The sequence below is a fragment of the Camelus ferus genome, chromosome 7, assembly GCF_009834535.1.
Source record: "Camelus ferus isolate YT-003-E chromosome 7, BCGSAC_Cfer_1.0, whole genome shotgun sequence".
NCBI classification, from domain to species: Eukaryota; Metazoa; Chordata; class Mammalia; order Artiodactyla; family Camelidae; genus Camelus; species Camelus ferus.
This window is the reverse complement of record NC_045702.1, coordinates 63455016-63468970: the sequence shown is the minus strand read 5'-3', so window position 1 is coordinate 63468970 and position 13955 is coordinate 63455016. Positions and strand designations below refer to the sequence as shown.

Below are 13955 nucleotides of genomic sequence, written 5' to 3'. Positions count from 1 at the left end.
GACCTTCACCTGTGAAGATTTTGTGAGAAGGTCTCTTAATTGGATCTTTGGAGTAAACTTTTCTTTGTTTATTTTTTATTGAAGCGTAGTCAGTTTACAATGTTGTGTTATGGTGTACAGCATAGTGATTTAGTTGTACATATATAGTCCTTTTAATATTCTTTTTTATTGTAAGTTATTACAAGGTATTGAATAGAGTTCCCTGTGCCCTACAGTAGGACCTTGCTGTTTATCTATTTTATATATAGTAGTTAGTATCTGCAAATCCCAAACTCCCAATTTATCCTTCCACCCCCCACGCCCCACTAACCACAAGTTTGTTTTCTATGTCTGTGTGTCTCTGTTTTGTAAATAAGTTCATTTGTCTCATATTTTTAGATTTGAAATATAGGTGATTTCATATGGTATTTTTCTTTCTCTTTCTGGCTTACTTGACTTCATATGACAATCTCCAGGTCCACCCATGTTGCTGCAAATGACATTATTTTACTCTTTTTTATGGCTGAGTACTTTTCTTTGCCCTTCTCCCTTTCTCTTCCTCTACCCAAATGCATTACCTCCTTTTCTCTTCCTCACTCCCAGTCCACCCTCCCCCCACCCGCCCCCACCCTTAAGAAATTTAAGTCAATACTAAAGAGCTGCTTGAGGAGGGGAAGAGAGAGGATTGTTGGTCATTGAGGGAAGTTAGTTATTGGCTAATTGTGTGTTTCATAGCTTCAAGGCTTTTGAAAAAATACCCACTAGCAGATGCAACTTTTCTTCACATTCTTCTGGCTCCTCAGTCTCTGCACTTAGTGCATCTTGTTGCAGAATCTGTGGGTAGAAGCCTTTAGAAAGGATCTGAGAGCTTGGCAAAGGCAGACCACTTTAGAGTTAGCTAGTTCCAGATGGCCTTGAATCCTCTCCACCTGCTAACTGAGCAGCCCACTACGTCTTCTGACTTCCATGTAGCTCCCACTGCTATTGGATGGAAACAGTTACCTCGTCGGAATAATAACTATGGGAGTGCGTGAAAGCGCTCGACACGTGTTCAACTACCTACAACTGGTAGTCAACCTTAGGAAGACTTTTACGATCATTTTTATGTTAATTATCTGGGTTTGATTGCCTTGAGCAGTGAAACCGAGTTTCTGTGAAAAACCCGTTTGAGAGTTGTACCCTGTGGACGACTTTACTCCTCTGCTTATTTGGTAATCTTGAGAACACATATTTTCTGTCTCCTGGGGCTTTGAAGGTCGTCTTGAATTGATTCAGCTCTATATTGTTTAAACTTATCCCTTTTGTTAACCTGCATATTAATATTATGATTGTTAATATTTAAAAGGGTGCTTAGTCCAATAATTTTATAATCAATGTAAGAAAATGTAAATTCTTAGAAGAAAAAATAACTTTAGTAACAAGAGAATTTAATAGCAGATTTATTTTAATTCTCCTGGCTATTTTGTATTAATTGTCCTATAAATGTATCCAGATGTATATGCGGTACATATAGTCTATAAACAAATTCTGGCAACTATTTGATAAATTATCTTCTGAAATTTTCTACCTTGGGACCTAATTCTATCCTGAAAGTATCAACCCTTTGTTTATAGTAGAAATATGTGAAATCAATGAGACCATGATGTCAAGAATAAAAGCTGGTTTAGCTTTTTACTCTTAAGAAGTAATGTGAATTCTGCTTCTTTCTATTTTTCAACAGGCAATGTAGCTTGTTTTCTTAACCAGGAACAAATAAGTCCAGAAAAATTACGTGAGCCTTCTATCTTATTTAGTGGATGTTCTTGTTTGTTCTGAGTTCTCTTGTTTTCTTGTGTTTTCAGGCTCAGCTATGTGAACCATGCAGAGGATCTGGCCTCCAAGCTCCTACAATGTTCCCCAAAGAACAGACTATCAGCACAGGCAGCCTTGAGCCATGAATATTTTAGTGACCTGCCCCCACGGCTATGGGAGCTGACCGATAGTGAGTACAACAAATTGGAAAACATCTACTCAAAGCAGGGACATGATTTTAGCACCTGTGTGTAACACACATGTAGAGGGGCTCACATGTTTATATGTGCATCTGTAAGATTATGTATGTGTATGTATTACACGTATACATGTATGTGTGTATTATTATATATGTATATATATGGAGAGAGAGAGAAATGGGGGTGGGGGAGGGGAGTAGTGTGCATATATATTTAGTGGAATCCAGCCATTCAATTGCTAGCTTACCAGACATAGGAAGAAAATGGATTCCTTTTTTGCTATCTCTGCTCTGCAGTCTGCAGCTGCGTGTCTTTGTATTTGATTATGTGTGTGTCCAAAAAAATGATGTGAACCATCATAAAGAAAAAGGAAAATATGATTTACATATTTAGTGCTTTATGCATACAGTACTTTTTAAGTGGCTGCATTACACAGAGTAGAAATGATTCATTTCTGTTTGATTTTCAGAGACCATCTTAGTTGTAACAATAACCTTAAAAAGGACTGCTATGCAGTGAGCTGACGAACAGGGTTGGCAATTGGCTAATGCACAGAATTGACACGTACAAACAGAAGACGCGTAATTCAGTTTGACTGCAAATGCTCTTGGTATTCATACAGAGCTCTTCTCTGGGTCTTTTAAAACAAAACACATTCCTGGGTGGGTTTTTGTTTTGTTTTTACAAAAGTGTTCATATTTACACAGCCTTTTCCAATTACATTTTAAATATTTTGGGGAGGATTTATGGCTGGGAGGATCTCATCTTTCTTCCAAAGTGTGAAACAAAACTCTTATGAAATTTTGGAAAACACTATTGCAGTAGACCATTTTTGTTCAGTGGTGGTACATTCTTTCCAAGTGCCAATGAGAGAGATTTCTTCTCTTACTTTTCTGTTTGCTTTAAAATTAATATATTGCATATATAGATAGATATTTGTAATATGATTATTAATCCTCGAATATACATCACTTACCCTAGATATACATAAAAGTTATATCTTTAATCTCTTAGATTTTAGGCTTTTCCCCTCCCATGGTTGTATTGAATTCTCCTTGATGACAATAACCCTTTATTCTGGAACGGAGTCCCAAGTAACAACTCTTGGGTATTTCTACCCTAAATCTTTTCTGATTTCATGTATTTAATGCTCATTACTTTTTTTACCCTAAAGTGACTGTAGATACAGTAACCCACTACTCCCCTATACTTCAGAAATCTTCTTCAATATTTCATACATTCCCTGCCCATATCTATCCCATATTCTTCCCTACTTCCTTTCAAAAAGTCTACCCAGTGACCCTTAGTATAGCTATCCCCATTTAAAAACAAAATTAAAGATGAAATCCCAATAGAAAAGTAAGGGATTGGTGACACATCTTCCCATCCTGAGGGAAAAAAAAAAGGTGCACATGGACCCATTAGTTTATGGCTCATCAAACTCAAACATATGGTTTGTTTTCCCATTTAGTATAACTTGTAACTTGATATCACTCCTCCTTGGTGACATCTCTATCCCATCTGACTTGATGATTGAGTTTAAGCCAGGATTTTGATGGTCTATGAATTCTGAATTCTGTAGTAGTATTCTTCTGTTAATATGGACTTATTACCCACTTGCCACTTAGTTTATCAGCCAGTGGTTAAATCCAGTTTCTATCAGTAAGTAAATGCCTACACATTATCACTCGGCAGCAGGCTGCCAACGGAGACAGCCTTGTCCCCGTCATTAACAAGCACAATGTATGCAGAACACCAGAGGGGAATTAAAACCACAAAAAATACCTCAGGGTGGTATTTTTAATATGAGAATTTAATTTGTAATTTCACAGATTAAGAATTTTGGCTGCATTAATCCCTTTATCAGCTCACAGCAGGCTATTTGCAGAAGCATAACCATAAGGCGATATTCATTGGCAGAAACACGTCTTTGCATAACGTTAAACATCAGGAGCAGTGAAACCTTTTGAAGGGGGGAGAATAAAGATGAAAAATCATTATATTTTTAAAGTAAGATTCTGCTAAATGCCTCCGGTAACAATTTTGAGTTACAGAAATGCTATTTCTGTGTCTAGTAGATAATCATTATGAGGCATAAATCCAGTCGCAAGAAAGGACAATCTCAGTATTAAATACCACAGTCATTTCCATTTTGAACAACGTGGTAGTGCTTGCAAACATGTTTACAAAACAAAGAATTCCTAGGCTTTGGAGACTTGGGGAACTAGTTCTTCGAGGTGAAATGACTAGTTTGGGGGACTCTGTTATCTAGGTTAATATTCTGCAGACTATATTTAGAAGTTCTGGAAATTCTTAAAGTTAAATTTGACATTAGCATGGAGTCCTGTGTAAGTTCACCTCCTGGCAGATGGCAGCAGCAGCAGCCGCAGTGCCGGGGTCCTCATACGCTTCCTTTTCAAGGAGATTTGGAAGGCGGTCCCTCTGAAAAGAAGTGTTACAGAACCAGTAAATGGATTGTCTTAGCAACCAAGTCATGGTTTGGATTTATCAGTTTCAGGAACCTCACATTAATACACAGTCTGCTCAGGCTGCAGTAACAAACACCATGGACTGGGGCTCAAGACAGCAGACTTTTCTGTGTCACAATTCTGAAGGCTGCGAGGTCCAGGATCAAGGTGCCGGCAAAATCAAGGTTCCTGATAAGAGACTCTTCCTGGCTTGCAGGCTGCCACCTCCCTGTATCCTCAGATGGCATTGAGAGAGAGAGAGAGTGACAATCTCTCTCTCTCTCCCTGCCGCCCCCTTCCTTTTCTTATAAAGCCACTAATCTCATCCTGAGAGCCACACCCTTATGACCTCATCTACTACCTACTACCCAAAGGCCCCATCTCCAATTACTATCACATTGGGGGTTAAGGCTTCAGCATATGAATTTTGGAGGGACACAATTAAGTCCATAGCAGTCACATTCTTAAAGATAGGTCATAGCATTTTTTTTTTTTTAAGAAGAGTGTCCACAAGAAAACACACTTATCCAAGCAGAAAGCAAACCCAGGTTAAAAGGAGAAGATTGGAACAAAAATAAGTTTAAAATGGACTTCAGCCTTCTTGGCCTACTTCAATATATCAGACCTTTCGAGCAGAGCGTCAAATATTATTAGAACCTTGGTTACATAGAGCACTGCAGTCACTCCATGGATTCATATAAAAATGAAATTATATGCTGATGCCAGATTGTTGTTTGCTTTGGAAGAACATATAACAATATAATATCTTTCTTTATGGTACTAGTACTTAAAACCTCACCAGTTTATGTAATACCAAAATTTAGAAGTGGTGTTTTAGGGTGCCACTGAAGCAGTAATTATAAATTCATAAAGCAAGAATAATGATACAGTTACCTAGGAATCTGGCGGTTAAAGCAGGCTAATTCTGGTGGCACCCTGTCATTCTCCCTCTATCCCCAAACCCCAACAGCCTTGCCCCACTTCTTCACAAAGATTTAATTGCAGGGAAGTAAATGGAGGGCTGATTTAAAAGAAATTCATTACTTTTCCCAAATACACCACAGGGCATTCTCCTGTGTATACTATCAAGTTACATAAATTATTGAAGCTGAACTACCCTTGTCAAAGTAAATGAACAAAATACACTTCATAGCACAGAGTCCTTGATTTTATTACATTCATTTGCTAATTCACAAAACTCAGATCTGCAGTAAAAGAAGGCCAACAAATTGGTGCACTGTGAAGAACACTGAACTGGGAATCAGACCACCTGGATTCTAGCTTCAGCTCTGCTGTTAACTCGCCAGGCAACGTTGGACAAGTGCCTTAGTCTCTTTGGGTTTCCAGTTTCTCGTTTAGAGACACTGATCCCTAAGGACCTTCCCAGCTCTAATGTTGGTGGGGTTTCCTACTTATTCCTATATATGTCCTGTATTATTATCCTAAAGCAACCTTACGCCATTAACTTAGCTCCATGCCATCTTTTTAAAAATAAAACACACCCCATTCAAATATATTTGCTGTTCCAGTTCCTGGACTTCCGTTCTCTCTTGAGTTCTTTTGAATCAAGCTTTTGCACCCAAGAATTCAAAACTGCTGGTTTTCGTCTCTAACCATTGGTCTTGCCCCAGCCCTCATCTTGATCCATGAGTATAATTGGACGCAATTAACCACCATCTCCTAGTAAGATTTTCTTCACTTGGATTCCAGGACAGGACACTTTCCTTTTGCCTTCCTAAACATTCCTTTTCAGACTCCTTTGCTGGTTCCTCATCTGTCAGACCTCTCACTCTTGAGTGCCCTGGGGCTTAATCCTCAAATCTTTCTACCTGCATACGCTCCCTAGAGTCTAGGTGATCTCATTCAATCTCACAATTTAAACATCATCTATACACTGACAGCTTCCAAATTTCTACCTCCCATCCCATCTTCCCTGACTCCAGACTTGCATATCCAGCCGACTGACTACTCAGCATCTCCACTTGGCCATCTGGTAGGTGTCTCCAAGTTCACATCACCAGAAGTGAGCTCCTGGTGGTTCCCCCAGACTCGCTCATTTTGTAGTCTTCGCTTTGTGAATAAATGGCCATGTCATTCTTTCAGTTGTTGGAAGTGACCCTTGACTCCTCTTCTTTTGTCACTTCCAGGCCCAATTCTGCCAGAGACCTTGTTGGCGCTGCCTTCAAAACAGATCAGGAATGACACCACCCTCGCTTCTCCACTGCTATCACCCTGTCCCGTGTCATGCACCATCCTCTTTCACCTGTATTTTGACAATAGTCTTCTAACTGCTTTGCCTGCTTCTCTTCTCACTCCTTAGGGAGCCTTTCCTATTTCCTCTTTCTACAGTTTGTCTCTGCTTTTCCTCTAGACAAGTGCATGACTTACCCATTCACCTTTTTGTGGTCTCTGCTCAAATGTACCACACCTGGGAAGCCTTCACTGACCTGCTTCCATCCAGCACTTCCCGTTTCTCTTCCCTACTTTATTTTTGTTCATAAGACTTGTGACTAGTTGGTATATTTGAGTGTTTATCATCTGTCTCCCCTAAATGGAATCTACAGAAACCAGGGTTTTTTTTTTCTTTCTGATTTATATACACTACAGGATTCTGAAAGCCTAGAATAGTATGCAGCTCAATAAATATTTCTCCAATGAATGGATGAAAGAATGTCACAAAGAAAGAGCAACTTATGTCATTTCCAAATTCAAGTTAATTGTTCTAGATCAAAGAAATATGAGAGATCAACTGAGCTGTGGTTCAGAGGGGAAGGCCAGCTATCCTGTCATATGTGTATGTAAATCAGTGTGAGTATGTATGTGTGTGTTTGGCTGTAACAACTTGATGTTACCGAGACCAATGCACACCATGACGTGCCGTGCGCTGGACATCCAGCATTGCATTTGAATCTCCAGTTTTTAAAAGAAAAGGTTATAAATACACCTGTAAATACATAAATGAATTTCTTTTCATTCTGTCCACAGTGTCTTCTATTTTTACCGTCCCAAATGTAAGATTGCAACCAGAAGCTGGAGAAAGCATGCGGGCCTTTGGGAAAAACAATAGCTATGGCAAAAGTCTGTCGAATAGCAAGCACTGATGCGCACTGCGTTCTCAAGAGAGCACAGGTAAGATGACCTGCTTTACCTGCAGAGTGATAGTGAAAAGACACTGAGTCGATCTTTCCAATGAGATATTTCGGGCTTATTTTTTTCCCAAGAGTCCTGTGAATCTCTCATGTTCGTTATAGCATTCATTACAGATTCTACTGAAGCAGAGTACTGTCAGTCGTTCTCGTATTAAGCACTTGCTGGATTCTAACCAAAATGTTATTTTGTTTATGTAGTTATAAGCAAACCGTTTTAGTCATAAGCGAATCATTTCACTATTCACACATTCTTCACTGAGGTTAGAAAAAGGTTAACCTCACATGACATCCAAAGCCACAGATCTACTTTCTTTGGCCCACACAATTTTTTTAATTGGTCTCTTTCATTTTTAAATGGAGGAGATTTTACACGAAGTCTGGATTTCTGGCTTTTCTTGAAAAAAATCAGCAACTCTGGTAGTACAGCACTCACCTTTCTACCAGAAGTTTGTGTGTGTGACTGAACTGTAGCCGCCTCCCTTGGAAGGGACTTGGGCTCCCTGATTCATAGAGCTCAGCGACCACATGGACCACCTCACCCACTTCTGATTCGTGCCTGGCCCCTGGTACAGACTTTGTCTTGGTGAAGCTTTTCCCTCTTTCCTGTTCAATTCTTTGACCTCTGCTATTCTGCACATGGAAAGCATAATCTAAACAAGACAATCTCTGAGCACATTAGCCTGTCCTGGTCATCACCCGGGCTTTACAGAAACAGGCAGAAGATGGTGGTTTCTGAAAAGGCAGTGTCTTTACAGCCGGATGGAAATGTCTGGGTTTTTTGGAATGTTGTGCCTACACACACATACATATATCTCTTTTTTTTTTTAATGTTACATAACTCTGAAGCAAGTAGAGGACAAACTTTTTTGTGGGAAAGGCTTTTTATTTGCTAGCCCATGTTTGTTACTTGTCGGTGTAGATGTTCAGTAATTAGATGTTGCAGTGATTCAAAAGATAGAGGCAGCATTGCAGGGCCTCCCCTTCCTTCCTCTCGCTGTTAATTTGAAATATGTTAACAGGCTGATCTGTCAGCACGGCAGAGGGAGCAAATTAAACTGTCCACCTTGTGGGTGGTTCGCCAGTACCTTGAGCTGGTTTGGACTTTGCTCATGTGTATACTCACAATGGGGGCCGCTAGTGGCATCTCAGAAGGAGTTTAGTGATTGATGGATGATTGGAGAAGAGCGTCCCAAATTGATAAAAGATGATGTGTTGTTGCCAGTTGGAAAATGCTGCCAATAGATTGGCCATACCACACCTGAGGGTAAGATGTTCCCTTCTTCCAGTTACTTCTCCCTGTTGGATTAAAAGTTACCTAGAAGCACAGCCTGTTCACCCAGTAGCGCCTGTATTCTCACTTCAGTTGGTCAAACCACGAGTGGAGCTGAGTTTTTGATCAGTTACCCCTGGTTCTGAGAATGGTTTGAACTGACGACGGTTGCAACAGATGTTTTGTAAAGTATTTAACCTGTGTTACCGTAATGAAAGCCCCTGGCTTTGTGGATTCCTTAGCCAATTCGGTAGAAGAAAACAAAAAGTGGACTTTATTTGTGCTGTTGCTTCTTGCACACACACACACACACACAAGCAAGCTTGAATTTCAACCACAGTGCTGTGTTCTTTCTTCTCTGCTCTTTTTGAGATCTCTCTGACCTAAGTCTGGCCAATCAGACCTGCTAGAAAGTTTCAGATGAGCTTCCCCTTGTAAATCAAATCCAGCTCACTGGGCAAAAGTATTGCCCTTAAGGTCTCAAAAATCGCTAAATGGAAAGAGATTTTAAAGAGCTGCTCAGAACTACAGTCATCACTATTCAAAAGTCTTTACAAAAATGTTTTTTCTTTGTAGTATGTTTTTTAAAGTAGATTTAAGGTTATATCTGAAACCTCTTCCTTTAGAATTATTTGAGAATAATACAAATATGTTCTCTGTGAATTTTGTTTTTTTCACATCAACTTTTACAGCTTTAATATTATTTTGTTTTGTTTTGTTTTCTTCCAAATCCAAATAACTCAGTTTGACTCACCATTATATTGAAGAAACATCAAAGTTTTTTTCTCAAGAAAGCTGCACAGAAGCTGGATTTTTAGAGTTTTCTGTCAGCAGAAAAAGAAATCATTTTAATTTTTCACCTTTGAAGGGTTTTAGTTTTAATCAAATGGGGTCATCTTAGAGGTCAAATAATATATAACCTGTAATATAGCGTACTGCATCGCGCAGAGTGAAATTTATCCTGACCAGTAGCTGAATCTCAATGTCTACATTGTAGACATTATAGAGCGAACAGTCTGTGTAAATAAGAGTATTCCTAGGGAAAGATGTACTTCCCTAGATTTTAATTTTGTTGTTGATGAATTAATTAACTGTTTAGAGCCGACTGTGACATCTTAAGTTTTCCTCTGGTGTCCCACTTCTTTGTAAAGCCCATAGAGATTGGGAAGGAGAGGAAGAGGGGAGAGGTGAGAGGTTGAGGGCTCAAAGAGGCTAAGACTGTCATGGAGCATTTTAACCACCTCTCTTTGGGGAGTCACACAGAGGTAATTGTGGAAAATGCGTTGTATCACTTCTGTTTTTGAAATGATGGAGGATTCAGTAGACAGGAGTATTTCGAGCTCTAATTTTCCCCTTATACCACAATGCAAGATTGTTTCTAAACGTGCATACTAAGGCCACTTCAACTCTTTAGTTAATAACTATGGATTTGCATAAACTGACCTTACTGGAAAAGCTAATAAGAAGCATTCTTCTTTGCAGCAGAAAGCAATTTTGGTTTCAGAGTCTTATAGCCAAATTAAATGAAAAGAAAGCCACATGCATCTAAGTTTAAAAATGGGATAAGAGCCACTGGATGATCAAAATACTGTGCTTCCTACATTTTGTTATCCTCTAAAGATATGAATAGACTGCAGATTGCACAGATTGTCCCCACCCTCTTTATCAGCTTTGAAGGATGAGTCTTTCCTAAAGAGAGCCTTAAATGTGCATAGAAATTTTCCCCAAGGAAAAGACCGGAGACTCTATTGAATATCACATCCATTAGTATCACTTACATTTGCTCACAGCGATACCAAATACACCCACATGCTGAGCTTAATTTTCCAGTCATTCTAAATTGAGACAGGAAGTGCACAGTCACTCTGTCTGCTTCTCCCTTTGCTGAATATAAGGTATAAGAATGGCCTCTTTCAGACATATGTTTTATAATTTTCCTGAAATAGTATGTGCTCATTATGGAATATCTCTTTGTGATGAATCAACTGGTCTTCAGACCCTATTAAATTCTTAATAGATATACAAATATCTGTCTAGTGCATGAAAAAATTTGTATTTGGTTGAAGAGCAAGAAGTTAGCTGCATGCATATTTTGGTAACCCTCTCCTTGCTTTATAGTATGGTTTCTTTGCTAATCAACATTGTCAAAAGTGTGGTAGACGCTCTCTGCCTGAGTCAGTCATCAAGCAATAATTTCCTAAAAGTACACTGGCAGGTAAACAGTAGGATGCATAAATTGCTCAAGAATTTTAATTAAATAAGATAAAGATTTTTTTAAAAACCAAACTTCAGACAAAATATAATACATTGGTGCTTAAGACTCTTTGGCATCGATATCTGAACATTCATAGAGCACTATTCACACACCCTGGGGTGCCAAACCCCTGTCGAATTTTTTAAAATCCAGGTTCCTGATGTTCATGAATCTGCATTTTAAATAACTGCAAAGGATGTTCACGCAGGTAACCTTTGAATTATATACTATGAAATCTTAAGTAAATATTTAGGAATTGTATATTTATGAAGTAAAATAATCAACTTTTTTGGGCCAGGACTGGATAAAGACAAGAAAGGAAAATCCATCCCTTTTTCCCCTTCTTTTTTTTTTGAGGAAGATTAGTGTAGAGTTGTGCTTTCCAACATGGTAACCACTAGCCACATTAGCTATTTAAGTTTAACTTTTAGTTAATTAGAATTAAATTACAACTTTGTTCCCTCAGCAGCAGCATCACATTTCAAGTGCTCGTTGACCCCACACGACTGGTGGTCGCCATGGTGGACAGGGCAGACAGAACCTTGCCAGCCTCGCAGAACATTCTGCTGGACCACACTGGTGAAGAGCACTTCTCCTGCCTGCCTTTTAAAAGAGGAATCAGGAAAATTAAACTGAATTCAATCACTAAAAATATATTTCACTTCTAGAACACAGCGACTTAAGCTCGAAACGTTTGAGGAAGAGAAACACTCAAGTGAGAGGGACAGAGGCGGGCAGTTGAGAATGACAGAGCCCTGCTGCAGGGACAGGAATGACCACGAGGACAGGCATGGGGGTCTCTCAGGGGAAGCAGACGCGGTGAGGTTTCCTCAGTTCATGGCGGGCTTTGTTGAGGTTGCTTGGGGAAGTGAGGAAGACAGGCTGACATTCTCGCTGCACGGCAGGGCCCACAAGGACCTCAGGGAGCTTTGTCCCTCAGAACCCACAGGGAGCTTTGGTTTGTTTGCCATCTCGGCCACCATCTCAGTGCTGGTCCCTGGGTCCCAGAGAAACAGGGCCTGTTACCCTCCGTTGTGCTGTGACCTTGTGGCAGCCACCTTTTCTGTCTGTATGTCAACTAACACTGCTTTCATCTTCTCTTCTTCTCGTGGCTTCCGCTGACTCGTTTCTGCTTATTGTAGTTTCTCCCTGTCCCTTTATTTCTGGGGCAATCTGGGCTGAGCTCTTTTCCTGAGATTCGACCCCACTCCAGAGCAGCCGTGGTGGGTGTCGCAATCATCATGAAGAGAGAGCAGAGCTCTGAGCAAGGCTGCGGGGTCGGTCACCCCATGAGCTGCGCTGGCTTGGGCGCTGAGGCCTGGCCGTCAGCTGAGCTGTGAACGTGGTGGCCCACCTTTCCTTAAAGGATCCCTCAGAGAGGGCTCTGGGCTTAGCAGTCTCTGAAGCTTCTACGAAAGCAAGCAGGCTAGCCGGAAGGGCCTTTGCCTGGCCAGTGCCCTACGAAGGGAGAACTCAGACAGGTGGAGAGGGAAGCCCCAGCTTTCATGGAGTGACAGCATCCTCGGTGTGTATTTTTGACTAAAGGTCTTTTTAAGCCCTGTTGCATTTTCTCAACTGTAGACGCAAAAAGGAGGTAACACACATTAGTACTTAACACAATGTAAGAAATTCAGGTGTTGGGTCTAGTTTTCTTTCAGTAGCAGGAAGATTTCTGATTTTTCTCTTCATTCAAGAACTGTTATTTTCTACATGATGCTGCAAATTTTCTTCCTATCCAACAACTACAGTTTTATATCTGTTTATTATCTCTATCGCCTCATGTAGTCCATGGACAGCAGTAGTTGTGCAAATAACAACAGGCAGAGGGGTAAACAACTGTAATGTTCCTTGCAGGCTTTATTTATTTGGTTTTTGTTGTTATTCTGTGTTGCTGCAGATTAAAAAATGTATTTTATTCAGGAAATTGACAATACTTCAAACCACACAAATGCATACTATGCATGGTGAACACCTGATTGAGAAGAGGCTGGAATGTGGTTTAGCTTCCCCACCCCACCTCCACTCCTTTTCCTTGGCTTCCCCTCTACTCTGGAGAGTCTGTTATCTCCTCCAAACCCTGATGCAAAATAGTGGCTGAGGAAGTTTGTGTCTTCTCTGACAAACTTTGTCCTCTCCCTTCTCCGCCTCTCTGCCCCTCCCTTCTTCTGGGTCACCTCTGATCTGTTCCCCCTCCACCCACCCTGTGAACGGGCTAGCAAAAGACTCTAAGGCCTCTACTGTCTAATCTGCTTAATTATGCCCTGGCATTGTCACAAAGCAGAAGAAAAGAAAGTTAAAAATATCATGCTTCATTCATCTGGGGTACATTTTTTAAAGTTTTTTTTTTTCTTTTTTCTGTATTGACATAATTTCACATGTGCAGGTAAGTTGCAGGAGTAGTGCCAAGAGTTCCTGATACTCATCACTCACTTTCCCCAGATGTTCGCGTTTTACGCCATTTGCTTTATCGTGTTAATTCTCCCTCCCTCTCTGGCTCTCTTTCTCACACAGACACACAGATGTGTGCCCATGCGTGTTTTTCCAAACCATTGTTTTTTCCTTACACGATGCTTCATTACCTTTAAATATTTCGGTGTGTTTTTCTGAAAAACAAAGAATTCAATGATATTTTTTACGTTAAAAATACAGGGTTTTTTGCCCTTGCTTTTCCTTTCTCCTTTCTCTGATTGAATTTTAAAAAGCAAAATGGCTAATAGAGAAGAAACTGGTTTCATGTTCCAGTAGATTGTCTCATCAGCCCACGGACGCTCAAAAATTGGCTATATTTTTGTGATTTAGTGTTTCCAGGTCAGATAAGCTTTCAAACTAAGGATGGGGTTGGGG

At 40.1% G+C, this 13955-nt stretch overlaps 1 protein-coding gene across 7 annotated transcripts in view; it reads left to right on the top strand.

The window, feature by feature from the left end:
- CDK14 (cyclin dependent kinase 14) overlaps positions 1 to 13955 on the top strand; it is a 556073-nt gene that overhangs the window by 473109 nt on the left and 69009 nt on the right. For all 7 annotated transcript variants that reach the window (XR_004321561.1, XM_032484028.1, XM_032484029.1 and 4 more), the window contains 2 exons: positions 1821 to 1960; positions 7424 to 7567. Coding sequence is in view for 6 of the 7 variants with exons in the window: in XM_032484028.1 (XP_032339919.1) it covers positions 1821 to 1960; positions 7424 to 7539 (256 nt within the window). In the remaining variant the exon portion in view is untranslated. The remainder of the gene's footprint in view (positions 1 to 1820; positions 1961 to 7423; positions 7568 to 13955) is intronic.